The 26,988-nt window shown below is 50.6% G+C and overlaps 9 protein-coding genes across 9 annotated transcripts; 4 read left to right on the top strand and 5 right to left on the bottom strand.

Annotated features, from left to right (window-relative positions):
- Positions 1-296: 296 nt before the first annotated feature.
- On the bottom strand, positions 297-1,940 carry glcA (type 1 serine/threonine-protein phosphatase catalytic subunit GLC7). The gene is made up of 4 exons (XM_067625837.1): positions 1,560-1,940; positions 1,068-1,469; positions 600-899; positions 297-518 (listed from the first exon to the last, which is right to left on the bottom strand). Exons 1-4 carry the CDS (start codon positions 1,734-1,736, stop codon positions 423-425), a joined length of 975 nt encoding a protein of 324 aa, XP_067482302.1. The 5' UTR covers positions 1,737-1,940; the 3' UTR covers positions 297-422.
- ASPBRDRAFT_147569 (uncharacterized protein) lies at positions 1,893-3,078 on the bottom strand (the record flags this gene model as incomplete). Its single annotated transcript, XM_067619273.1, has 3 exons — positions 1,893-1,960; positions 2,177-2,599; positions 2,964-3,078. Coding segments are annotated over 2 exons (509 nt in total), but the record flags the coding sequence as incomplete, so codon positions are not given.
- Positions 3,079-4,838: 1,760 nt separating this feature from the next.
- ASPBRDRAFT_120250 (leucine-rich repeat domain-containing protein) lies at positions 4,839-7,353 on the bottom strand (the record flags this gene model as incomplete). Its single annotated transcript, XM_067617336.1, has 2 exons — positions 4,839-7,214; positions 7,312-7,353. 2 exons carry the CDS (start codon positions 7,351-7,353, stop codon positions 4,839-4,841), a joined length of 2,418 nt encoding a protein of 805 aa, XP_067482300.1.
- Positions 7,354-7,417: 64 nt separating this feature from the next.
- ASPBRDRAFT_73270 (uncharacterized protein) lies at positions 7,418-8,464 on the top strand (the record flags this gene model as incomplete). The annotated part of the gene is made up of 2 exons (XM_067629205.1): positions 7,418-7,764; positions 8,306-8,464. Exons 1-2 carry the CDS (start codon positions 7,576-7,578, stop codon positions 8,462-8,464), a joined length of 348 nt encoding a protein of 115 aa, XP_067482299.1. The 5' UTR covers positions 7,418-7,575.
- Positions 8,465-8,758: 294 nt separating this feature from the next.
- On the bottom strand, positions 8,759-10,231 carry ASPBRDRAFT_53013 (uncharacterized protein; the record flags this gene model as incomplete). The annotated part of the gene is made up of 4 exons (XM_067626992.1): positions 8,759-8,838; positions 8,965-9,098; positions 9,433-9,557; positions 10,142-10,231. The coding sequence occupies 4 exons, from the start codon at positions 10,229-10,231 to the stop codon at positions 8,759-8,761; spliced, it is 429 nt and encodes a 142-aa protein (XP_067482298.1).
- Positions 10,232-11,220: 989 nt separating this feature from the next.
- On the top strand, positions 11,221-11,665 carry ASPBRDRAFT_40299 (uncharacterized protein). The gene has a single exon (XM_067624325.1). The coding sequence runs from the start codon at positions 11,315-11,317 to the stop codon at positions 11,558-11,560; it is 246 nt and encodes an 81-aa protein (XP_067482297.1). The 5' UTR covers positions 11,221-11,314; the 3' UTR covers positions 11,561-11,665.
- Positions 11,666-14,265: 2,600 nt separating this feature from the next.
- Positions 14,266-16,851, top strand: ASPBRDRAFT_40297 (patatin-like phospholipase domain-containing protein). Its single transcript, XM_067624324.1, has 2 exons — positions 14,266-15,797; positions 15,861-16,851. The coding sequence occupies exons 1-2, from the start codon at positions 14,358-14,360 to the stop codon at positions 16,665-16,667; spliced, it is 2,247 nt and encodes a 748-aa protein (XP_067482296.1). The 5' UTR covers positions 14,266-14,357; the 3' UTR covers positions 16,668-16,851.
- Positions 16,852-19,487: 2,636 nt separating this feature from the next.
- Positions 19,488-22,939, bottom strand: ASPBRDRAFT_193716 (uncharacterized protein; the record flags this gene model as incomplete). The annotated part of the gene is made up of 5 exons (XM_067620663.1): positions 19,488-20,368; positions 20,420-20,635; positions 20,685-21,513; positions 21,570-22,584; positions 22,650-22,939. The coding sequence occupies 5 exons, from the start codon at positions 22,937-22,939 to the stop codon at positions 19,488-19,490; spliced, it is 3,231 nt and encodes a 1,076-aa protein (XP_067482295.1).
- Positions 22,940-24,649: 1,710 nt separating this feature from the next.
- Positions 24,650-26,537, top strand: ASPBRDRAFT_118859 (RNA-binding protein VTS1; the record flags this gene model as incomplete). Its single annotated transcript, XM_067617201.1, has 2 exons — positions 24,650-25,151; positions 25,210-26,537. The coding sequence occupies 2 exons, from the start codon at positions 24,650-24,652 to the stop codon at positions 26,535-26,537; spliced, it is 1,830 nt and encodes a 609-aa protein (XP_067482294.1).
- Between the last annotated feature and the right edge of the window lie 451 nt (positions 26,538-26,988).

Genomic DNA, 26,988 nt, shown 5'->3' with positions numbered 1-26,988 from the left:
CCCCTTCCTGTCAAATGAATTCGGACAACACAAGTTCGACAATAGGAAGGAAGAAAAAAAAAGAGAAGAGGAAAAAGAAAAGGAAGTTGAAGAATGAAGATCAACAAGAATGAGAAAACACCAACCCCTACTTGGAGCAGAAACTACCTTCCATATAGAAATGAAACACATTCAGCGGGAAATCAATGACTGGGGGAGAGTCGCTGGAGTCTGGTATGCGCGGAGAGGAAATTGACACGTTCTGCGGGTGTTGTGAGGTTCTCGGGCGGCTGGGGTGTACTGCTGCTGCCGATCGTCTAATGTATGGCCATCGAATGTCGTTGGGGATTTGGGTCTCTCGTTGTAGTGTGTCATTGTGTGGGAGTTATGACGTTCTTATCTCCGCCCGAACCTGCTGCACATGGAAAAGCTCGTATGATTCCTTACTTCTTCTTTTGCTTTCGCGGAGGAGTGATGGGCCTGCCTGAGCTCATGCCCCCGTAAACGTACTTTTGTTTCTTTTCTGCTGGCTTCAAGATCTGATGCGAGGAAAGATACCAGTTAGCTTCAAAAAAACGCTCCCCTTCACTAGAGTACAGAATGATGGCTGGTGAACCTACCTGGAAGGAGCAAAGTAGGCTCTCGTCGACGCTCATCATCGCACCAGCGTTGTCGAACTCGCCGCAGTAGTTGGGAGCACTGAATAGCGTGACCAGCTGTCTCTTGGAGAAAAATTCATAACCATCCTCGACGACTTGGTGCGCGCGACATATCAGGTCCATGTCATGTTTCTGGAGGAACCGCGACACGACGTCCGGACCGAATGTGAAGGACACACCCCGATCGTTCTCGCTCCAGCCGGTAATGTCCTTATCGGGATCGGACCAGAGCAAGTCGCAAAGAAGACCGCAGTCGGGGATCTATCGTCGTTAGCAGGCGAAGCTCAAGGCTTCAAGGAGCCTGGCAGAAATTTTTCATTTTATCGCTCCCAGGACCTTTACGACAACAAATGAAAAGGGCCTGGTCCTCATCTTTGCACAAAAGGCGAAGAAACAGACCCCACAAAGACGATAGGAAAGAGCACTTACATCAGTGGGGCGCATCACACGACGGATTTGTTCCATCGAGTTCAAGTCAGGACTCAGACCTCCGTGCATGGTGAAGATCTTCTCATCGATGATAGCCGCGATAGGGAGGCAGTTGAAGCAGTCCGTGAAAGTCTTCCACAGCTTAATGTTGTACCTCCGCTTGCACTCATCGTAGAAACCATAGATACGGTTGATAGACGCGCACTCGTGGTTGCCACGGAGAACGAAGAAGTTCTCAGGGTATTTGATCTTGTAAGCCAAAAGGAGGCAGATGGTCTCAAGCGACTGCTTGCCACGGTCAACGTAGTCACCCAGGAAGAGGTAGTTGGCCTCGGGCGGGAAGCCACCGTATTCGAAAAGACGTAGAAGATCGTAGTACTGGCCGTGGATATCACCGCAGATCTAACAAGCGCGGCCGGGTTAGTTTTCCCGTGAAGGATAGACGCGACGACCCGGTCTGTTGCCGGGACAAACGAGGAATGGGTGTTTTACCTTGATGGGTGCCTCCAATTCCAGCAGTATGGGCTGTGAGATAAAGATTTCCCGAGCCTTGGTGCAAAGATAACGAATCTCGGACTCCAGAAGCTGAACCTGCTTGCCAGGCCGGCTGCCCCTCACCTCCAACAATCTATCAATGATCGAGTCCAAATCCACTTCTTGATCGGCCATGATTGAACGACTCCAACGAGAGACGACGCAGAGGAAAACGAAAAAAAGTGCGAACCGAAAAGGAACAAAAAAAAAAGAAAGAAAAGAAAGAGAAAGAGAGAAAAGAAAAAACAATTAACACAGGTGTTGGTCAACGGAAGAAGAAGAGAAAAAGAAGGGCGCGAAAAGGGAAGCTTTGCGGAGGGCTCGGTAGGCGATACGACTGATGACGCGGCGTCTATAAGCTGTTGCAGCGAAAACGAAGGGATTAGAGATAGTCCAGAGAGTTCAGAGCAGACTGTAGATTGAGGTCTAGCACAAGGCGAAGAAAGAAACGCGTGACCAATGCGCCCGGGAAATTTTTTTTTCTTCAAGCTGGTTGATCTTGGATGGCGGGTGAAACGGGGCGACGGGGAGAGGAGGGGTGAGAAGTTGGCAAGTAGCAGAGGAAGTCGGCTTACCAAACAGAATCTAAAAGAGACAAGGGAAGTTAAAAGCGGCAACAGGCCAAATGGCCTTGGGGACACTTGAGAAGATTCCGACAGCGATGCCAGACAGCGAGGGAAGATGAGCAAGCTGCCTTTGTAGATTTTTCACACGGGAGGGAGGATGAGGGCGAAGCGCGTTGATAACGGCGAGATGCGGCTAGCAAGGTTTTGAGAGTCGAAAGGATATCTATCGCTGGGCCAAAGGCTGCTTCTGGACGGGGCGGTTGCAAAAAATAGCAGCCGGCGGCGGGAGAAACGGGGGTGGGTTGGGGAGAAAAACAAGAGCCAACAAGCGAAGCCGAGATTGGAGGAGAGCTCTTTTTTTTTTCCTTTCGAAGATGGGGTGGGAGGAGAGCGCTGGGAAGTGGGAACGAATCCTTTTTTCTTCTTCTGCACCTGGTGTGTGGCGTGAGGAGTGTGTAAAAGAACCGATCAAGGTCACGTAGAAGGGGGTAAAAGAGAAAAGATGGAAGAGTGAGAGTGAGAGAGGGAGAGGGAGAAAGAGGGAGGGAGAGCAGTTGCAAGAGGGTGAGGATTGACTGTGTTTGGGTTGCCGGCAATCAAGGGATCGATCGATCTCGTTTTATCAAGGTGTCTAAGAAAACCGTTCGAGGCTGAAGGATTTTCGCCAAATTCCACGAGAAAAAGAGGAGAACCACGAGCAGACAACGGACAGAATGTGAAGCAAGATAACTACTGAGATAGCTGGGGAAGTGGGAAGGGGAAGAGGATGGGCAGTAACGAAGGAGGACAAGCTCACCAGTTTGAGACGCGTGCGAGAGGAACCGCAGAACTTGGACTGGGCGAGAGGGACGAAGAGATCAAAGCAAAGCAAAGCAAAGCCAAAGCCAAAGCAAACGCAGCGCAGCGCAAAGCAGAAAGCAAAGCAAAGCAAAAGGGAGGAGGAACTCTTGAGGATGGCAAAACGGAAGGGCCCCGGCCTCACTGTTGATCCTTGTGATTGGCTCATCCCCCGGGCGGCGGGCGGCGCGCCATTCATCAAAGCAGTAAAGCCTTCATGTAGATAGATACTCCTCCAACGGTCTGTCAATGTCTCGACTCTCTCCTCTTCCTTCAACTCTCCTTCCTCGCATAACCCCTCCTTCTTCAGGGGACTGACTCCAATTCCGCTTCATCCTCAATCGTACTTTTGTCAAAAAGTCTATACCTAAACTTACTACTATTGATTGACTGACTGACTAACTGACCCTCAACCCCAGATCTTCTCTGTCCCGACCTCGACTCCCACTTTTCCCCCCCTGCTGCAAGGGAGCATCGCCAATCGATGCCGCATTGCACCACCTTTGCGGCAGTCCAGCTTCTTCTACCCCCTCAAACAACAATCCCCACGGCACTGAAACCGTGTGTGGATTTTCGACATGCCTGCCGGTGATCTACCTGCCTGATGTACATATACATCATGTACATCCATACTCCGGACCTACTTACGTATGCTCATGACCCCCTCCCTTTTTGTCGCACGAGCGCTTGCATGCTTTGCTTCAACGTCTAACTCCCTTGGCCCCCTCCATCTAAAATTTCCCGAGAGGTACCTGACAAAACACTTATCTACTATCGCACATCTACCTCGAATTCTACACCAGTGGAGGGGGCGAGTCTCCTTCATTGCCTCCCCCCGCCAGCCTTCTCAACTCTAACTACGTGTGACGCACCTGATCCGAAAGCGCCCATGGCGCATTGCATTTCAACTATTGGCGCTACCGCGGGGAAGAGAGAACATCTGATCTGACTCGTCACAACATCTTCGTGTCTCATGCATTAGGTCCGAATCTCATCATGGGCCATGGCGGTCCCAGAAAATAATCCGTAGAAAACGGCAGCACGCAAAAAGGAAGAGAGAAAAGAAATCGAGAAGAAGAGAAGCAACTGAGTATACATCCTGAAGGATCATCGCATGCGCGGTATGACATGTGCAGGCGGCAGAAACGAGAAACAGTCAAGGCACAACGAGCAATACCGAAAAAGCGCAACATCACGTCGTATGTAAATCAAGACACCAGTAAAACGCCCGGACACCAGCACTCCTGCCCCAAAATACAATACAAGCCGTCTAGAACAAGTAATAACAAAAAGTAATCATATCAGATGGACCAGCCGGAAACGGTCGGATGCGGGCCGTAGGTGGTGTATAATCGCGGTGAAGCAAGAGAGGAGTAGAAGAGGGAGGAGGAGAAAGACGAAGGAGAAAAGAAGAAGAATCCATCATGTGTTCCACGCATCCGCGCCGTAAGCTCTGAAAGATCACCTAACGCCGTGAATGATGCAGTTCAGCAACCAGCTGCCGTAAGCATGTCGTTAAAAATGTTTGCGTGTATGAGGCCGAGTATAGTCAAAAACCGGAAGGTATCATGGAAGAACTGCGTTTTGCGAAGCCAAACCGAACTTTTCTCTGGGGGTGTGAAAGGTGTAAACCGAAATTCCAGACTTAGGAACGATCATGGATGAGGTCAAGATGTTCTTTGCTCCCTTGTTCCTTCGATCTCTCTCCTTGTCCTCGTGTCTTTTGCTTTTTCCTTTTTTCTCTTCGTTGATTTTCATCTTTTTTTTTTTTTTCCTTTGTGTTTTTTTTTTTTATTCACATTTTGTCCCATTTGACTGTCATCTTCATATCCAGTCAACTTAGGGCATGGCCACCGCTCAGAATGACCTGCGGATTTACCCTGGTCAGGGGGTCCACTGGGATCCTCGTTGGATCAGCATAATCAGCTGCAGTGCAGGTCACATTGATGTCTGTCTGCACATCCTTCCACCTGTGTTCCTCGAGCGTCCTGAGCCAGCTATTCCCAAGTTCTTGCCTGAGAGCCTCTAGTTGCCGTTGGTAGAATTCTCCGTCTACACCCCAGTCTTTACTCTGGAGTGCACGCTGGAGGCCAAGCTGGTCTTCAGTCTGAAGAGTGGAGTCGCATTCATGTTCAGTCCTTTCCGGGTTCTTGGGACTTGCGGGTCTGGCCTGAGGTCCACCATCAGATTTCCATTGACGGTCGGGTGTTGCCGTGACAAACGGATCAACAGGTAATTGCACAGGCTGAACAGAAGGAATAGAAGGCACCACCGCACCTGAATCACGATTAACATCAGCGGAAGGCTTATCTTTTGGGCGATCGGCAATCTTCCGCCGTGTACCCTTCTTTCGACGAGTAGATCCAACATCGATTCCATTTTGGCCTACTCGTCCGACTTGTCCAATGTGTTCGTAAGGCAGCGAAGGCTCCTGAGAGACCGTGTGTAGGGGTTTGCTGACAACGGTAGAAAGATCTGCCGCCGCGGATCGTATGACCGGTGCAGCCTCGGGTTCCGCAGCTCGCTCCACCAGTTGCTTTCGCTCGGTGAAACCCGGTCCTGACCCATCGATGATGATGTCCTCCGAGTAACCCGGAGTGCGTCGGAACAAGTTGAAAATCACAAGACGGTAGTTCGGATGTGTTTTCACAAAGGGGTTGCCAGAAACCCAAATCTCCCGTATCTCAGGGAGATTGGTGAGCCTAGCAATCTCAGTAGGATCAGTAAGGTTGTTGTCTCGGAGGTCTAGCCGTTCCAACGAAAGCAGCCTCTCAATTCCCGCGAGAGAACGGAGACGGTTCCCACGGAGGTTGAGTGCGGTAATTGCGGGAAGAGGGTTGCGCGACAAGGAGTGGAGGGATTCGATCATGCAATGAGAGAGGTTCAAGGCTCGCAAGGCAACCAGAGACGCGAGACTGTCGGGTACCTCGGTGAAAAGATTCGATGATAGATCGAGCGATTGCAGAGTATTGGCCACTGGAGCAAGGCCGGCGGCAGTGATAGAGGTCAAGGAGTTGTCAGGCAGGCCAAGGTGTCGCAAGAACCGCCACTTGTGTGCCGGCAAGACACCAGAGAGTAGGTTTGACGAGCTTGCGCTGCGGTGACCCGAGGTTTCGCTGGAGTTGGAACTACCTGAGCCAGTACGTCTTATCCGGGAGGCGGTTCCACGGCCATGACGATAAGTTGAGTGTTTCGAGCTGTTGGGACGTGTGGGGGAGATGCTTCCGGTGCGTGGTCGAGCTTTGGAACCCTCTGATGCCATTCTGATCATCGAAGCTGCTTGGGGGCTAGCGCTGGAGCCAAAAGGTGCATCAGCAACCGGCGACCCGGGAGCAGAGAGCGACCCAGACAGCTCAGATTTGTTCACGGGCTGGGGGTTTGCATTCCCACTCCATCCCATCATGGGTGAGTGGTGATGTTTTGACGAACGCCGCCGACGCTTGTCAATGTCATCCAGCACAATCCCCGTGAGCAATTCTGCTGGGTCCTCGATATTAGCCCTCTTGACTGTTAGCGTCCGCAATTGCTCGGACAGCCTATCCCAGCCGAAGAACGAGCGATAGTCTATATCAATAATCTCTAACGCGCTCAAATTCTTAAAGGAATGCAATGGAACGGCGGTGTCAAAAGGGAATTCTTCGTAACCACGGATCAACCGGGCACGGCGGTCAGGGGCTAAACGCAGGCAGGGGATCTTGGTAAAGGCAGAGTATAGGTATTTGGTATCCGCTTCTAGAGCTGCTTTGGCCTTCTCGGATTTGGAAGCCGAGTCCTTGGAACCCAAACCAAAGGAAGACCAAAGTGAACTCATACCAGACATGACGCTACGGACACTGGACACGGAGTGGATAGAGTCCCGGTCACCCCTGGATCGCTGAGGCTTATTCAGGAATGACACATAGGACTGCGATCCATCCGTGTGGATATTCTCCAGCCTAACATTCAGGGGACCGACGGCAATAGAAAGCTCTTCAAAGCGGGACAAAAGGTAGAACAGGTGATGGGGGGTGAGGGTAAGTTTGGCAGGTTTCACATTCTGCGAGGTGAATTTCAGTGCCCCAAAGGACAGGGCCGCTGCAAGAGTGGAGGAAGCCGAGCTCGACGAGCCCGACTGGGTATGGGAGGATTGCGCATTCTTGGTTGGTTGGCGCTTAAGTTGCAGCGCGTTTGCAAGGGCCTTTTCATGTGTACGAACGAAACTAGCGAGATTCTGATCGAACAGGTTAGAGTTAGCAAGCAAGCAAGCGTAGCAGACTAGGGAAGAGAGAGGGTGGTCAAGGTGAACTAATGTGGAGGGGCGCACGAACTTTTATGAAGAGCTGTCCATCTTCAGTGTTCAGCTTCTCCATTACGGAAATTGCTTCGCCCAATGAGACAAAACTCTATCTGATTAGGCGGACTCTGAAGAAGAACGCTCAAGTACTCGCAGTAGGGACGGCGAGAGTCGACATCTTGCTGGCAAGACAAAAAGCGAAAGAAAAAAGAGGACCTGCAGAATAGTAGAGCGGACGAGAGTTAGCCGTGACTCACAGCAACAGCAAAACAAGATAGATAGCTGAGCCCAAGGCGCTATGCCTCGTAACTATCGTCGAAAGGAAGGAGACAAGGCTGGGATGTACCTCGAAGATATAGGGGGGTTGCACAACAACGATAAATTAAGCGTCGAACAGAATCACCAAGCCGCCCACCACAACTATGCTAGACACGAGGAAGAGGAGGGATGGGGGAGTTGGAGACGAAAGGGAAGGTCTCCAATGTCAGTTGGGAAGAGAAGCCTGTCACCGGGACGCAGCTGGGGGAGGAGGAAGAGGCGAGCTGAAGCAGGAGTGATCACCGAAAAAGGAGAAGATGGATGGGTTGGATAGAAAAAGAAAAGGACCGGGGGAGCTAATATGCAAAGCACCACGGACCTTCGACTAGTGGACGATACGTGACGGGGGGGGTGGTTTGTTGTTGTAGTGGAGGATGAGAGGGAGGGAGGAGTGGGTATGGATGAGCACCGGAGCAATCAGCTGAGGGGGGAGGGGCGTAGGGGGGGAGGTGTGGTAAGCCCGGGTAGTACTAGTAAACGTTCTTGGTTGACAAGGTATGCCTCCAAAGTATTGTCGGGAAAGGGCAGGGGGGGTGGGAAACGCGGTCAGAAGAGAAATAAAGAAAACCACAAGACGAGATAAGTGCAGGTGTTGTTGGATTGAGACAAATATGTCAGTTCTGGGAGAGACGGAGGGAAAGGAGGGAAGAGGCCAAAAAAAAAGGACGGGCTGGCGATACCTGGGACTAATGTAATTTATTATCATATAGAAATCTTCGCCTGTTATCTTGTCCTGCTCTCCCTTTGGTCAGGGAGCCGCTGCACCGGGCGTCGTCCAGAGGTACATGCGTACGTGCATACGTATCGTACGGTACGCTAAGACCACGGCGGGTACGGGCAATACCACCCCATTAAATCAAGTCAAGTAGAAAACCAGTAGTAGTAACTAGACTTGGTCAGTTTTGACTTTCTATTCGCCTTAATTTTGTCTTCATCATTGTTTTGGCCTTTTTTACATCCATCAAATCATCATTGTATCCATAAACCAGCCGGTGGCGACCGTCGGGAAGGGTCCGTTGTTAAATCCAGTCCAGTTGTTCGTCAACTCAGCTTCGTTCCCTTGTTCTACCGGGTCCTATCAAGAAAGAAAGTGAAAGCGCCCAGATACAATTGATAATTACGGACCCATACCTCAAATGACTGGTTAGCCTTCTCCGGAAACTCTATCTGGCGGGGTACTCTGGATTACTCAGTCGGACAAGGCCATGATACATTGATAAGCGATCTCTGAATTTTTGGCATTCTTCATAGTAAGTAGTGGTGGTGTCTTGCTCTGCCCCTCTCAGTACCAATGGATATACCAAAGTTACTTCATTGTTATCAGTCACCATCGGTTTCAGGATAGGAGCATATTACTGCAACGGTCAACCAAGGAGTGTCCGAGTGCCATTCTTCGCAGAGCACGAAGAGTGGAGCAATCTTTCCGAATCCCTCGAAGCGGGTATCCCGATCGCCGACCCTTGGACTTGGCTGATGCAGTAACGGAGGACTAGTTGTATGCAACTACAACAATAATAGTAATAATAATGTTTAAGTGAGAAAGGAAAACTCCGTACGCACATACTTTCTGGTTTGAAGGGCGGAAGGATTTCTGGACCAATCTGACAATCTGTAGGGTGTAGGACGCACACACCATGTTGATCAAATGTGCCAAGTAACTAGGAAACGTAAGTAGGCCATTTTATTATTTCTTTTTATTTCTTTACCATTTCGAAGCCACTGCAAGCCCGGCTCCAGTATGCTGCAGGTCGGGTGAAAAGTTTTTTTTTCTTCTGTGTACTACTAGTATGTTGGAGGGGGTAAGAAACGGAATGAAGCGCAATGTGTTTGGTTGAACCGGGCGGTGCTTAGAGGAGGATCCGCCTCTTGAGCGGATGCAACTGTGCCGGCGGTTACTGGACGGACAATGTCAAGTCGCCCCGTGATTGGCGGTGGGTCCCCAAACGTGCAGCTGATAGCGCCCTGGCGGACATTCATGTACTTGCCTTTTCGACAAATCACAGGCGTTTCTCCAGCACCTGCATGACGCTTTACTCGAGAAGCTCTAGAGGATGGATTTTTAGCGACTTCCTCGAGGGCCAAAAGGGAAGCAGGAGGACACCAGCGAGAGCCAAAATAACATCACGGACATTTCTAGGGGGCTTTCTAGGATGTTACTAAAAGTATTCCGACCGGGATGAGGCAGCTTTAGATACCTACTAAAAGTTCGTACCTGGGGCTATACGTATATACCAGAAATGACCATACAGTAGCGGCTTCGAGATAATTAAACAGTGGAATCGGACACATCGCAACTTTTGGAAACTTCTCGCCTTGTCCGGATGGGGGACTCGCCCTGCATCCCATCCATCCTTCCTTCCATCGGTCATTGCCTGAAACTCGGAAAGACATCTCGCGATCGTTCCGAGGCAGCAAGATGATTTTGATTCTGACTCTATGGGATAGTCTCTCTATCTACGTGGTTAGTTGCTCACTTCAGTAAGTCTCCTAACTAGTTATGACGATTGATACTCAACTTTTAGTTTGGCATTCATTAACCTACGTACCTGGTTTATCTCGCACTGACCTTGAACATTCTTGAGAGGCTCAAGTGGAGGTCTCAGTCTCATCTTTATGATCAACTGACCACCACCCATTACCGTCTACTGGATGATCGGGTCATCGGTCATCGGCCATGGCGAAGTGATCGCTCGTCTTGCTTCTTCGTAGTCCAACCTCCCCTTCCAGCGAATCAAGCTCCCACATTCCTGAGCTTCGGGAAACACTACGCGTACATAAAGCTGCTGGGGCGATGATGTACTGTGTGGTTATCTCGATTGCGAAACCTAAACCTCCGTTGTGTCGCCTACAGTTCCAATTCCATTTCACTGCTTCCCTCCTCCCTTCCCGCTGTCAGTCACACCGCTTACCGACCATGGTCCATCATCACACCACATTCTTTCTCCGGTGCCCACTTCCCTCCCTCCTTTTGCAATAACATCATTCGATCCATGGTTCCCTGCCCCTCTGCTATCTAGGCGGGTTTCATCATTTGCCGGTCTCTTCGTCTATACATCCATACAGAATGCCCACGTTCCTGTGATCTCCGACAATATCGATCGCGACGAGGGGTAAGTCTTTGAACTCTGTTCGATGACGTCCATGGTAGTGGGCTCAGATGGTCCGTGATCGTTGCCTTAAACTGATAGTCATAAAATTTTGGCAGAGGGTTTACCGTGCCGTGGAAGAAATTTCCCAATTTCTTCCAGTACACAACACCATCTGGTACGTATCTCCATGACAGCCGGGGGGAGGTAAAAGAACATTCGGTAGCGAGTCCATGTTTCATGATAATACATTCGCGACGCCTCCGTTCCTTACTTTCGTCGCAAATGACTGTTGAAGGCCGGGGCCTTTTTTTTTTCTCTTGGCCTCTGGTGTCTCGCCCCCCGATCGATTTAGATGAGAAGGCACCATCATTGCAGTAGCAGTAGTACACGCAGATGCCTACATGGAAGAAAACTCCAGGTGCGTCCTAGATCGGACGTTGTTTATTCTGCCGCCTATAGATGAAAGGAGCGGTGTTGCCAATCAGAAACTTTCTTTCCTCGGCGTTTCGAAGCGAGGCCGCATGCTTCTTCAATTTGCCATGCGCTTGGGAAACGCATGCGAGGAGTGGTGTTCCAGGTCTTGTTCACAGTTTTTTTTTTTTTTTCTTTTCCTTTTTTTCGATCAATATCATGCGAGGAGTAGTGGGAGTAGCTCTTCCTTGTTTACCCATATCCCTGCTTAGACTGTGTCTCACATACTGGGAGTTGAACCCTCTCGGCGACAGCGTTACTTACAGGACAAAACACCCGAGCAGGTTCCGATGTAGGAATGCTAGGCTGGTGTGTTTTTCTTTGGGGAGGCAAATACTGGAGCTGTACTCTGTAGATGGTTGGAATGGAGACCCGGGTTTGGTGTTTATTGCGGGCCTCCAATGAATAACAACAATGGGGGAGAGCACATGACCTTTATGACATCTGATCTGCCCGCTGGTGGGAGGACTGGAGTCATTGTTTAGTCTGAATTATGGAGGCCGTTCCTTTTCAACCATTAAATGATTGATTGATAGTAAACTAGCCTACGTAGCAACGAAAAAACAAAAGCCCGGGCCGGGAGTGGGAAACCGAGTGTGGATACGGGGTCACTCCAGTGGAAATCTGACGACTCGAAAGGCGGGTCTCCACTGCAGTCAACCGCTCGAATGATCAGCAGTCGTTCACGATTGTCGTCGCCAATCAAAGCCGACATCGCTCTCCATTGGCAAAATTTGCCTTCCCTGGTAACTTTTGTGTCCTACTATACTACTACTTACTAGTGACTAACCAACTGCAGGGAGAGAACGCCAAGGGTGAAGGAGAGAGAGAGAGAGACATAGAAAATGAAGACAAGGCTGTCTGTTTGTCTGTCTGGTCTGTCTCTGCCGGACTTTGCCTACTTACTTACCGCACTACATCCTGTATGTATGGTGCATACAGTACCAAGGAAGTAAAAAACCACCGAGGCGCGATCTTCATGCATTAGTCGAAAGGTGGGAAGAGAAACACGGGCGCAGCTGGTGGTTGAGTTCATTTATGGAATGATGGGAGGAAAATTAGGATTGACCCTGATGCATCCCACCACTTCGGGAAACCTAGCGTCAAACTTGGGAAATGATAGATAGTAAGTAGTTAGTAGACAAACGGCAGAGGCTTAGTTCGTGAACCGTGGAATATACTCGCTAGAGGGATAGTTTGTTGTGGCTAAGGTTCAACGTTAACCGGATCCCAGAACCCAGGGCGGAAAAGCGGCTACCGCGCAACGGGAGAAAATAATAATAACATCAGTTATCTCTGTTGTTTTGCCCTGTTCAGCTGAAGAATTCCGGTTTCATGGTGAACAAAATGCATGATGTATGAAAGGTGTGGAAGCAAACCTGATACTGTCTGCTGGACAGAAGGAACAAGAACAATCGAGAAGAAAAAAAGCAAGTTACGTATGAAGGCGGGTGAGTTTAGTCCTGCCCTCATGGCATGATGCGATCGGAGGATGGAGTGAATGTGATAAAAACTAAGAGCGCGTTGGCTAAATCCAGCATCCAAACCCACCACTAGTACGACACCAGATCAGCAATATGCAAGAAGAACCTTCCAAGTGCTGGCTAAACCCTATGAGCTTCTACAACATTGGCGGGGTACTATCAAGTATTAACGACTAAGAAGGTTTAGTTCGTAGCGCCAACCAGTATAATCCGCAGTATCTGCAAATCATTCGTCTACTGGATTCCTCCAGCCTCCGTATCAGTCATAGTTGGTGGTGATAACCAATTACCTACCACGACGCACGCTGTCCCTTTTGACCAACCCCAGCATCCTCACAGACCACCCGGTAGAAGTCTCCGATGGTTGAACACTTGGAGACTCGGTAAATTTACCCCGCAATGTCTAGTTGCGAACGCCATCACATCAGGAATGTCGACAAGGGTTGTTCTGCGAATAGCACTCCAATCGAACCCCCATGTTCACAGCCATGCCTCGTGCCCCTTGTCACACCGATAATTCACATCCAGACGGGCGGCAACATTGAGATTCAGGCGGCTAATGTATGTAGGACTATGCTTGTGGAGGGGAGGGGCGACACGGTACTCTATCCGGCTGGTGGGCAGGCAGAACCTATCATGGAGCCACGGGCGCGCAGCTGAGAGACTCAGCTTCGCAACTCTACTGACCACCTCTGCCGCACTTATCGGTGACCTGTTTATATCGTGGTCCTGCGATAGGTTATGAGGAGCAGATTCCCGTGCCTATCCACCCCCTCCAAGTCATGCCGACAGTTTGTTTTCGCTTGCCGATCCCGCGTGTTCTTCCAGCGTGTGCGTGCGCGATACACATTCCAATGCTCCCCAGATTTCAGCGGCAGGGCATGCTCATGGCAGACATCTGATCACGTAATCCGCGGTGTATCCCATCCGATGATCATAGTATCTCGGGAAGTGATTTGCAGGCTTCTTCGCCTGCAATGTCGATCTATCAACACTACACGGGCCACCCGGACGAAGAAGACAAGATAGGTAGACTTCAGAAATGCTTGCTGGAAAGAGGGTGTGCTGGCACTTTGGTAATTGCGTGTCCCAAGTGCATGTGTAAGTATAATGTATAATGTACACGGTAGATGTATAGTTAAACTGATGCTTTCTGACATAACAATATGACGGAGCAGATATTGCTTCTTACGCAGCATGGTTCAGCTTCAATTGAATTCTAGTCTCTCACCGGGTCGAGTTTTACCATATTGCTTATTGCAGTCACGGATGATTGCGCAAAGAAGCTGAGCCCTACATCCCTGGCAATAGTAAGCCGCCAATAAAGTATGCAGGCTCTTCGTCTCGACCACCGGTGAGGCTGGAAGCAAGCAAGCAAGCAAGCAAGCACCACGAGGTTGCTCAGAGAGAATGCCGTCGGAGACTCTCCGCCATGACTATTCCCTATATAGGACTAGCGGTATCATTATCCTGAATTCCTGAGGCTAGTCCCAATTGGGAAGCCTGGTCAAAGTGCCCCGCCCCACAGCCCCAGCCACACCCACTCGACGTCACGGGGCCCAAGTGGCGCCAGTAAACTTGGGGCGGTGTCATTCAACTCTCTGACGTCGATGTCTTGTCCAGTGCGCGTCACAGATTCTCGTCACAAGGATTATCTTTACTTACCCCCACCACACATATCCCGACCTCTAACCCAACATGCATTATTATCATCAATCATGAACGGGACGGAGAAGTCTACAGCTGGTGACACCTACGATCCCAGTACGATACCGGATTACGACCGAGAATTCATCAACCCCGATGACTTGCGCCAATTCGAGCTTGCCTTGACGGATCAGGGCGCGTCACCGCTGGTTGCCCTCAACGACTGGCGCCCCATCTACCAACGGGTCAGGCGCGAACGTGGGCGCCGCAAAGAGCCTAGGCGGACCAAGGATGAGACCAGAGAAGGTGTGCTATACACAGTTTTGAAGTGGCCCTTTTTGTTCACCGTCTTTGGTTGGATCACTGCCCTCGCCTTTGCCTACACCCTCACCCGTGTCTATATCTTCCTGTACGAGCAGTGGGTAACATGGCGGGGCAGAAGGCAAAGCCTCAGAAGGCAATTACATGCGCAGACCAATTACCCCGATTGGCAGAAAGCCGCCCGAGCGCTCGATGATCATCTGGGGAATCAGAGGTGGAAGGAGATCGACGAATACGCCTACTACGATCATCTTACGATAAGCAACCTAGTGAACCAGCTGAAGAAGGTGAGGCGGGAGGTGGAACGTGAAAGGCGTGAGAAACGGCGCGGCTCAGGCCAGACGCCTGCAGCTGAAGAATTATGCACCCTACTGGAAGCGTGTGTCAAGAACAACTTCGCCGGGGTGGAGAATCCCCGACTCTACAGTGAGGCTTACTCCGGTACCAAAAACTTGGTCCAGGAATACATTGACGAGCTGCATGCGTGCATACAATTGGTCGCAGACTCGAAGGGGATCAGTAGCGAGGAGAAGTTACAGCATTTCAAGCATCTGGACACCAATTTCGGACGAACAGCCCTTTGCCTATCTGGGGGCGCTACATTCGCTTATTACCACTTCGGAGTAGTGCGAGCCCTACTGGATAATGGGGTTCTGCCGGAAATAATCACGGGCACGTCGGGAGGAGCGCTGGTCGCTGCATTGGTTGCTACCAGGACTGACGAGGAGTTGAAGCAGCTGCTGGTACCTGCTCTAGCGCATCGAATCAGAGCATGCCAGGAGAGCTTTCCGACCTGGGTATGGCGATGGTGGCGGACAGGAGCGCGATTTGATACTCTCGATTGGGCCCGACAATGTAGCTGGTTCTGCAGGGGCTCAACCACATTCCGGGAAGCGTACGAGCGTACAGGACGCATCCTGAACGTATCCTGCGTGCCATCTGATCCGCACTCCCCTACTATTTTGGCCAACTATCTTACTTCACCTAATTGCGTAATATGGAGCGCAGTGCTCGCGTCTGCAGCAGTCCCTGGTATCTTGAACCCAGTGGTCTTGATGACGAAAAAACGCGACGGGACACTGGCACCGTACTCCTTCGGGCACAAGTGGAAGGATGGCAGCTTGCGCACTGATATCCCCATCAAAGCGTTGAATCTCCATTTTAACGTCAACTTTACCATCGTTTCACAGGTAGAACCCCTTCAATAATACCCGAACACGGGCAATATTGAACTAACCACCCCTCTCGACCAGGTTAACCCACATATCAACCTCTTCTTCTTCAGCTCCCGAGGTACCGTAGGCCGACCAGTCACCCACCGCAAAGGCCGCGGCTGGCGCGGAGGCTTCCTCGGCTCCGCGATAGAACAATACATCAAACTCGACATGAACAAATGGCTCCGAGTCCTGCGGCACCTCGAACTCCTCCCCCGACCTATGGGCCAAGACTGGAGCGAGATCTGGCTGCAAAAATTCAGCGGCACGGTAACCATCTGGCCCAAGACCATCCCCTCGGACTTCTACCACATCCTCTCGGACCCCAACCCGGAGCGCCTGGCCCGCATGCTCCGCGTGGGCCAGCAAAGCGCATTTCCCAAACTCCAATTTATCAAAAACAGACTAAAGATCGAGATCGCCGTGGTCAAAAGCTTACAGAAATTCGCGCACGCCGGCGGCAGACCGATCTCTCCGGCGCCGTCTCGCTGGCGCCAAAATAACGACAGCGATAACCACTATAATCCCAGCCCCCGCACCGATCCCCTGAACGAACGCCTGGACCACAACCTTCCCGGAAGACGCGGGGACAATGTCAGTATCACATTTGGTGAGGGCGAAGACGGGCATCTACTGGACGGATCGTTGTCGGAGAATTCATCTAACGAGTCTGCTGGGCGGCCGTCTTCTTCGTCGTCGTCGTCTTCTTCTCGGCTACTGCGGGTCCCGGAACACCGTCGGGGTAGTACGGGGAGTAGTATTTTTGAGGAGATGAGGCGGCAGTCGGCTGTCTTCTTTGATGATGTGGACATGTACGGGGAGGATGAGGCGCTTAGGCCCGGCTGAGCAGTCCTTTTCTTATCTTTGTCTGCTTGTCTGGTCTAGTGTCTAGTACTTGTAGCTGCGCCTTTTTAGCTTGCCATTTAGCTGTCTTCTGGTAATTTCTTTGGTTCTGTTAGGATAGAATTAGATCTTAATACTACTACTTGTACTTATTGTACTTTATTACTATACGTTACATGTACTTACTAGCAGGTATGAAAGGAATGCTGCCAGTAATTCCGAACTCTACTAGATGCATGTCAGATGGGGGGTAATCAATAGCGCAGACTGCTTAGTGGTACTAATATAAATTAGTAACTGAGGTATTTTCCTCTTTATTGATCATGTTAGTTAGTACCTTGTTTTAGCTTGTCAATATATTGAGAGAATTTGATCAAGAGTACTACCTAGTCATGGACAAACTAACACGATAGTATACTTTGTCAACAGTAATATACTACTACATACATACCCCCTTTCCTCCTCTTCCCCCATGTCAAAACCAAGCTAATTCCATGTTCCTTAACCCATGACTCTGACTCCCATAGACTATACACCTTTCTCACCCCATTTACTCACTTATTAATACTCCTCCAAATTCAGAAGAAAATACTATACAGATCAAAAACACCGACACAGTCATGCTATCTATCGCTCGCTGACAGCAAAAACTGTCCAAATCATCAGAACGCAAACGAAAAGAGATTTCAGAATCCGATAGACCAGAATCTCAAGCCAAGGCGGGTCTCCAACATGGAACCCACAAGCATATCCCAGTTGTAGCCGCCCGGGATCTTATCGCTGCTGCTGCTGCTGCTGCCGTATGTCCCTATCATCATTGTTATTGTTGCTGCTGTTGGGGAAGAAGCTTCTCTAGAGGATTCTAGAATCCGTGGCTGCAGCCACAGTAGCACTGCGCATGCAGTAACACATTACGCTTGAGCGGAAAGGATGGAAGGGGAACCTGCTTGCTTATGGAGCATGGATGTGCAAAAAGAGATCTAGATTAGGGAATGAAGACCGATTAAGATCTCGGTAAAATGGGTTGTAATTTCAAGGTTTCGTCGTCTTGGGCAGCATGTCGGTGGTGGAGGTACTCTAGAAGGGACTTGTTTTACGATTTGTAGTTTGCTGTTGATCTCCAGCATATGTTCGAGTTTACTTCCAGTAATCTTTGATCTGGACGGTCTTGAGGTACATATCAGGTGTCTAGAGCGACTGTTGATCTGCCGCCTCAATCTTCCCCACGATTGATGGAATGGATATAGGGAGCAATTTGTTATTTACTAGGCCTGTATCAGGCCGTCGACAAGACCGTGCATAGGAAGCAGTGACCGGATTATCCAAGGAGATCAAATACTATGGTCATCGAAGCAACCGATTCGGCAATTTATGGAGGTCTGCCGTCCGAATATGTACATGATATGAAACCAAAACGACTTGATACTATCGCCATAGTGCAACGGCTATTAGTATTCATCTACCATTTAGAAGACGATTGAAGCTGAATGGTACTTCGGGTATAGATGTGCTGATAACCTCAAGAGCCTGCTATTACTTTTACTTACCATCTATAAGAGTTATATGGTGCATCACACCCTGATTATGCTGGTGCTATCAGCGTTGCGATGGCTTTGATTCCGTGCTTGTTTAATATGTATGGAGCAAGCTTCCGGTATTAAAGCGAGTGATATCTTGTGCCTCAGGAAGGGAGACGGTATATATAGGGACTGCTTCTACTTCTGGCATCGTCTGGAGGCTCAAGTAAGGAAAAAGACAGTTTAGTTCCAAGATGCATCTGTAAGAAGCATAAAGAGCGTGGATATGGGTAGTAAACTGGACTGTATCTGCTAGATAGACAAGTAATAATGCGAGAGAATACTACTCCAATCCACTATTTCAATTAGTATACTACATTGCGCCAAGTCTAATCTATCTTGGGCAACTACATACCGACGTTGTATAATTACCCAGTGTTTTCTTTCATCGAGAATAAGTAACGCAGTTTTATATACCTGAGTAGTGTATTTCATCAAGCATAAGCATACGACGCGCATCAACAAGGCTTAGTGGTCCGTATTCTTCATAGTGGTTAGTTATTTACAAAATAGACTCACTACTACTACTTGATCGTAACAAATAAATACATACTAGCTACTAGTCACAGGACCCTCGATGTTTCAGTCATAATGGAGTTCGCCACCTTGACACAAACAAACAAACACAGACTATGTCGCTGCTGCTACTGCTGATGATGATGTTACTCTGCATATAAGGTACATCATACATAATATGCAATCATGTGTGTGTGTGTGGGTGTGGCGTCCCCACCCCCCTGCTGCCTGTGCCCCTGCCTGTCATCTTCGCCTCTTATGTCATGGTGCATATGCAGCATCTATGATAGTCATTACTTCAGTAACAAGAACAGCTAATAGGTAGCTAATGAGCTAGTTGCCACATGATTATGACTGGAAGCGGGGAAGGAGGTACCACGCTTTTGAGTTGATCGGGTAAGAGGAGGTCACTTGCACATAATTACTAACTACTTGCATGCAGGTCATGCGCTGTACTTTCTTTATAAGTCATTATTTTCCTAATGATGGATGGAAATAGGACAAAGTACGTGCATATGCTGATGGAGGTCTGAGTCCTAATACTGTATCCGGGTCCGTGAGCGTGCATTAGCATAGCATCCACCCATCCATCCCACTTTGCTTCGCGGCATTAGGGGTGGAACTAAGTGACTAGTAGATAAGTCGTTATATACAAGGTACAGTCAGTAAGTAATGGTACATGGTACAGGTGATCCCAGGGAACAATGATTTGCCACCAAGGTTTCGTTGACTAAATAACTAGCCATTTGGCCGTAACCTTCTGGGCGGATTGATAATCGCCGTTCAGGGCATAGATAATCTGTAGCGCTACCGCCGCTTCCCGCGAGAAGTCCTCCACGAAGGGGGCTTGCACTTCTAGCCCTGTATCGCCCATGACGACATCACTGCCATCCTTCGGAAGAGAAATCGTTTGTTGAGATTGCGCTTGGATCTGTGTGCCGAGATCTAGCACGAGCTGGTAGCCTTCTATTGCTAGATGGGCTATTCCTAGACTATGCCAGACGCGGGCAAAGTTGAACTCCATTTCTTGCCGCTCCGAGAGGAGACTTCCTGGTCGTTCACGGACGCGTCGGTATTCCTGCATAAATGATAGCCCCTGCATGATGAGGTAATGGCGGTTTTCGGACTGGCGCTTGAGTGAGTGATGGATGTAGCAGAGGGCGATGGAAAGCAGCACGGCTGGGTTCTGATCGTCCAGTGCATAGGCGCGGAACAAGTAATTCAGGGCTGGGTAGAAACTGTTTCCTGAGTAAAGGATGTGGCCGTACAGCACAAGGAGGGCAACGTCCATTTCATCGGCCGGAATGGCTTCGCCCGTTGTCTCGTCTTTTGTAGATAAGGATGCGCGTTCCTTGTAAGCGGACTCACGCACGAACCGATTTGGTCGCTCCCCTGTAACCTCGTCCGGGATAGTAAAGTCCATGGCCTTGATTTGACGCAGCATGAATTTCATGTTTGGTGATGAGTGGAACAGAGACCGGTGGGGATCACCGATGAGCCGGCTCAACATGGCAAACAAACGATAAGTATCGGTCACGAATTGATACTCCTTGATAAACCATCGTGCTTCGTTTGCAAGCGTCTCTTCGTCCTGCATCCGGAGCGCACAAGCTAGAAGGTCAGTATATCATGTGGGAAAACAACTTGACAGAGAATACTCACTGAACCAGCAGACATGGATCATGCGGGTGTCGGCTTTGGAGTGATACCAAACGCTGGCATCTGCAGCGGCTGCGAGCGTGTCGTACGCTTCGTCGGATTCTCCCTGCGCCGCTACAGTGAGGGCATACTCCAGGAAAAGGTCGAGCCATTCATCGAATTTGATTCCATAGTAATCAGTCGGTATAGCCCCTTGCAGTGGCTCCTCCGGAATACTCCCTGGACAACGATCAGCTATGCTTCAATGCAAGAGAAAGATATGCCCTACCTAAGGACTCTTGGAGACGCCCAGCCATTTCTTGCATCTCATCGATGAAGTTGCGGCCCTTGTGTCTCCCGGCCTTTCTCTGTGCATCGCGCGAATATCCCAAAAAGGTTATATTGCGTTGAATGGGATAGAATACTCGGTTTGATCGGAATTCGCGCAATAAAGCGTCTGCTATGTCCAGCCAGTCCTCCGTGGCTTCGGCGCTGCCTTCTTTCGCTTGCGGAAGCAGCTGCATCAACTTGCCGTAGAGATATTGCACATTTGCTATCCTTTGCTCTTCGTTGATCTCCGTATCCTTTGCAGCTGATGCAGTAGTAGTCAGAGCGGTTGGTAGATCAGCGCTTGGGGCCTGAGGCGCGATTGACCTCAAGGCAGCGTCTTCACGAGCCGCATCGGCTGCCTTGAATTCCACCGCCAGCTGTTCCAGCCTCGTGTCCTTGCGCCGGCGGTTACTACGGCTCTCCTGCCTTCCTAGCAGGACCGCTTCGTTGACGTATTTCAGAGCCTCTTCCGACATGCCAATGCCCTCATAAAGCTTGGCCAGCTGCACACGGGATTCCACGTGTCGTGCATCGTGCTCCGCAACTGTAAGAAAGCAGTTCTCGGCATCTTCGAGCTTGCCCAATACTCTGCAACATTCTCCCATTGCCATGAAGAAGCCGACGTCTGCGTACTCGTTTGTTTGTTGGAGTGGCATGTAGAACCGCAGTGCCTCCTCGAAAAGCCCGACCTCCTTCAGCGCATCAGCAGCCTCTCGGAAAAGATCACCGTAATCGTACAACCGGGCATGTTCAGAAGTGTCCTCCGGATTCAGCCATTCGAGGTGATGCTGTAGTTCTTGCGTCAGAAAATATGCCGGCTCTGTTCGTATACCGAGCCACTTACCAGAGCTTCGTTCTTGTGGTCATATCCCATCCTCAAACGAAAGAGTCCCAGCTTAATCCGCAACTCCAGTGGTAGACCAAGGCCGTACGAGTCTCGGGGCCACCTTCGGGGCTCGTACCCATCAGCCTTGATGCGTCGGGGAGAGTCATCCGCATCCCATTCGCGGTCGTCTTCATGAAAGTCCTCCCACATCGTATCGTCTTTTCGGCCCAGAAGCCATCTAGAGACAGACTTGAGCGCCTTAAGGCCCTCAAAGGGCCGGCCCAGGTAGCTGTACAGTTCGGCGTAGATGTTGACATCGGACCAAGAGAACTCGGGCGCTTCTTCCGGTTCTAAAGACGTAAAGTATTTCACGCTCACCCGCCATTGGTCCACGGCCTTCTGGACATCGTTGAGGTCGATGTATGTTTCTGCAAGATGCCGAAGCGCCCTGGCGTTGTGTGGGACTTCTTTCAGGATACGCTCATATTCTGTCGCTGCTCGTCCATTGTAGCCCAACTCTCGGTAGATCGCCGCTCGCTGAAATCGAGCGTTGTAATTTTTCGGATCTAGCTCGATGATACGGCTATAGCAGTAGATAACGTCATTCAATGCGCCTTGACGTTCTTCCCCGGCGCGTTCGAGGATCATTCTTGCTACTTTGGCCCATACAGTAGGATCTTTGGGCCGCGTGTGAGCACCGCTGAACAACGCGGTCAACGCCTTGTCTTTCTCGCCTTGGGCCAAGAAGATTTCGGACAAGAGCGAATGTGCGGCGAACATCTCAGGGTTAACATGGATAGCACGCTTTGTCAGATCAATGGCACGTTCGTAGTCACCATCGATAAAGGCAGAGGTCGCCTCGGAATGTAATATCTTAAACTCGGGGCTCGGTTCTAGTGGTTTGCGCGGTCCTCGCCTGATGCCCTTTCCACCGCGAGCACCGTATCGACCAGAGAAGGGGCCTGTGCCCCTGCGACGTCTCCGACCGTAGCCATCGTCGTCTTCCTCAGCCTGATTAGAGTATTCTTCCTCACTGTGTGCGATCAGTAACAGACAGAAAAAAAGTTAAGCATACTCACGTGAAGTCGTGATACCTACCTTAAGCTCTCCTCTGAAGACAATGTATACAGGGACTCGTCCGAGTCGTCCGCTTCAGGATATGCCTCTGCATCCTCATCTAAGGAAGCCTCATCTTGAACCTGCGAGGCGTTACCCGTAAAGAGATCCTTATACAGGCGCGGGTCCAAGACGGAGTGAATGGAGGCCTCTCCTTGCGTGGTCGGCTGGTTTCCCTGCCATGGATAATGTATCGTCTCATCAATATCGGGATAGACGTACTCCTGCGAGGGAGGTGGGTGATGTGGATGAGGGTCGTCCGGGTAATCCATTTTGGGATACAAGTATTCAGGTGACTTTACTAATACGGACTTTGTGTAGCAAGACTTTGCCCGGCCACTGGCCCCTAGAGTGCAAAGACTGGCTGGAAACTAAACATAAACCTCCCTTGAGGCGCAGATCACTAAGTAAGCAGACAGACTAGCCGAGGTGTCGTCTCAGGCGTCTCAAAGATATCGGGGAGTGTTGTGCAAGACTATGCGACAAAGAAGCGATCATCATTGGGTTGTAGTGGAGCAACAACAAACGGACAAGCAATTGAGGCTTGTGTCCGAGAACACGGTTGAATGGCGTTACAATAGCGTCTAGAGAAGGATTTTTAGAAACATTCGAGAACCCAAGGAGGGCGCACAAGACAAAGGGTAAGACGGAGCGATAAAGGAAGGTCGGATCACGGACCTGGAGGGAGGGTTTATTCATAGCAACATGTAAGCGCCGCCAATCCCAGACACTAAACTTGCCGATGCAGAAACCGGCCAGACCGGCCGACTGGGACGCGTCGGAGGCAGTGAGATATAAGGTCGGATAGGTCAGATAGAAGGAGAAGATATGGCCAGATCTTGGTCGATGGGATTGTCGATATAATAATCAGTGTTACCGAAGATATAGAATGTAGGCGATGAATGCCATGGAGTATCTGAACAGCTGAAGAAGAAGCAGGTAAAGAAGAGGTTCGGCGGAGAACAAATCAAGCCAAACACAGCCCAAACCAGCCAATCCGGTGACTTTTTTCTTACGCCCACCACGGCAAAGGGTCGTTTTTTCTTTTCGCTTCTTGTTTCTTTCGTTCTTGACTTGTTCTTCTGCTTCTCTCCGTCGTCTCTTCCGCCTTTTGGTCTCCCTCTCTCAGTCTCTCTCACTTGCGCTCTCTTCCCTCTTCCCCTTCCCCCATCTACTCTCTCTCTCCCTCTCCCTCCCCCACCCATCTTCCCTCACCTCCTTCGCCATCAGGTTTCTGCTTCTTCGCTTCCCCTTTTTCTTCTTTTTCTTTACTTTCCTTTTATTTGATGCTCTAGGTATCTTGCTTGCTGTGTTTGACACACTATTGCAGATAACCCTGACATCCTTTCGTTAAAAAAAGAAGAAAAAAAAGAAAAAGAAAAGTCAAAAAAAGCGCAACCCACACTTCCCCTACACTAATTCCACCCGGGAAGTCGCCGCGTTTTTCTCTCGCCATCTACCGAGGATTTTCTCTTCCGGCCATCTGTCTTTTCTCATTCTCTCTCCAATCGATTGATGAAAAATTACCTCCTTTGATGCTCTTGCGATTCGCTTGATTCCTCACCCTAGAATCCGAATCGGGCAGTGCAGCCACTGGACTGGTCTGTGCCCCAAACGTCATTGTCCAGAACCAACACAGTTGGGTTTCTCACCTCTTCCAACCAAAGATTTAAAAGTGTCTCCGTCCTTAGAGAGATTTCTCGCTTTTGATCCTTTGCCTCCTGGGTGATTCGCTATCTCCCAGCCTGCGACCAAAATAAGAAAGACCTCCTGTTCCGACCAACCCTCACGACACGCAAACTCAGCAGGTGCTGCAGGTGTTTTGCAGTAATTCTTCTCTTTCTGTATCTATTTTCCATCCGGGCCTCGCGTAAAGGGAGACCGACTTGAAGAGGAAAGACACTCTGACAAGAAAGTCCCATTCCGAGACTTTCCTTTGACCCTCCTTGTTCCAGAAAATCACCGTCATTCAATCCCTACTTATGGCCAGCCATATCATCGGCAACCGCAACAGCACGCCTGAAGCCTCCAAGTCCAGTCTTCGTCCTCCATCGTCGTCTCGGAATCTAGGATCGCACCAGCTTCGTGCATCGGCCGATATGTCGGGCTTCCCATCCCCTCTGTCATCCCGCAGCATTCGTCCTTCCTCGGAAGTGTACTTCAATCAGCAGTCTCAGGCGTCTAACAACGCGGAGGATCCGTTGGATCGTGCGGCTCAGCAGTGGCTCGCGGATATTGATCAGTACGAGACTACATTGGAGGAGATGGCCGCCGCCACGTTGGACCAGGATTTCAAGGATGAGCTTAGCGCCATCGAGCAGTGGTTCCGGGTTCTCAGCGAGGCGGAGAGGACTGCTGCCCTCTACGCTCTGCTGCAGCAGACCACTCAGGTGCAGATTCGTTTCTTCATCCAGGTCTTGCAGCAGATGGCCAAGAGCCATCCCATGTCGGGATTGTTGTCTCCGGCCAACTTTGGCGAGAAGGGTAAGTTGCATCCCAAACCAAGGCAGCGTGGCAGGTATTAACAATAATCTCTTGGCAGATGCCATGTCTAACCGCCTGAACGATGCCATGTCCAAGTTGAATGTGGACAGCTCCCGGAGCTCCCTCGGTCGCCCCCCGCCGTCCCCGGGTGCCAAGCGCAACTCCGGACTCGATTCATCCACCATCAATGCCATGTTCCCTGATGCTGCGGCGGCAATTGCAAAGAAGAAGGCCGAGTTCACCCAGCAAACGGGCAATGCTCCGCCCTCGAACCGAAACAGCGCTGTCTTCGATCGGACTTCCTTTGTGGCGCCCACCATTTCGGCTCCGGACAACAGCAACGACACCTTGGGCCAGCCCCCGGTTTCGCACTGGGCCCAGCGCGGGTCTGAGCCGCAACCCCCCATCGCCCGTCCCAAGTCTTCGTCAGGCCACCAGCCCATGGGCCAGTTCAGCCAGACCCCTTCGAGCCTACGCTCTCCGCTCCCTACCCAAACCGCCACGATCCCTGCCCCCGAGATTGATGCTCCTTTGCTCTCGCCGTACAATGTTGGAAATGCCAGCTGGGCCTCCATGACCAACACCCCCATGACGGCGACCTTTGGCCAGCAGCCGCAGCAGCCCCAGCAGAATTCGCAGGCCGATATGGTGGCCAACGCGACTGCGATGAAGCTGGCCGCACTGTCCACCGTCAACAACCGCATTGCACTTGATGATGCTCGCAAGTACCGTCGGGCTCGCTCCAACGATGGCCAGGGCAAGAACTCGGCCAACGCCAGCCACGCCATGTCTCAGGGTGGTCTGGCCAGCCCGGGCCTCTCGGGCCACAACCACCTAGTTGCCGGACAGCTGTTGAACACTCAGCAGTTGGCGGCTTTGCAGGCACAGCAACAGGCTGCGATGGCGGGTCGTCGCTCCCGCCCGACGTCGCCTGGAATCGCCATGCAGGGTGCTGCCGGACTTGGTCCGATGGGCTTCACTTCGCCGCAGAACAACGGCTTCTTGGCGGCATATGACCCGAACAACCCGCTCATGGGCAACGGCCTGGGTGCACTTGGCATCGGGCAGTTTGGACTGGGAGGTCACGAGGGCTACCTCTCAGACCACTCGGAAGTGGCTCGCGGCCGGTCCCCGCGTGGTCGTCGCGGTAGCTCGAAGCCGCCGGAGGACCCCACGGACCCCAACCTGTTGAAGGACATTCCCAGCTGGCTGAGATCGCTGCGGCTGCACAAGTACACGGAAAACCTGAAGGACTTGAAGTGGACTGAGCTGGTCGAATTGGACGACAAGGCGCTGGAAGACCGTGGCGTCAATGCTCTAGGTGCCAGAAACAAGATGCTCAAGGTGAGTCACATAAAATGTCCAACTATTCAGGGTATATCCTAATCATTTTCTTTTGTAGGTTTTTGAACAAGTCAGAGAAGCCAAAGCCGAGGGCAAGCTCGACAACATCTCGTGACGAAGTGCAGCCATCCATTCATTCGTCTTGACTTAACGTTTCTGCTTACATTCTCTCTATTGCATTAATTGACTAGATTGGCTTTGGGCATAAGTGGCAGGATCCGAAATGAACCTATGAGCGATCTCTCATCGGAAATGAATTTTGGGAGGAAGTTGTCTAGTAATGGGATTCGAACGCCATTGGGGCAGTTGGATGAGTGACCGACTTGACTGACTTATTGTTTGTATGGATGTATTCACATGTTCATGTAGACGTGCGTGGGGCTGTGTCTCACCATGTCGTGTTATGACGGCTAGGATGTTAATGGTATAATCATCATGGCTTTGGTAAATATAATTTTGATTGCAGATTCAACCTTTTGTAAACAAAGCAGAC

Source organism: Aspergillus brasiliensis (assembly GCF_001889945.1).
Source record: "Aspergillus brasiliensis CBS 101740 unplaced genomic scaffold ASPBRscaffold_3, whole genome shotgun sequence".
In the NCBI taxonomy this organism is placed as follows: Eukaryota; Fungi; Ascomycota; class Eurotiomycetes; order Eurotiales; family Aspergillaceae; genus Aspergillus; species Aspergillus brasiliensis.
Note: the sequence above shows the minus strand (reverse complement) of the source record. Positions and strands in the feature narration are given on the sequence as shown.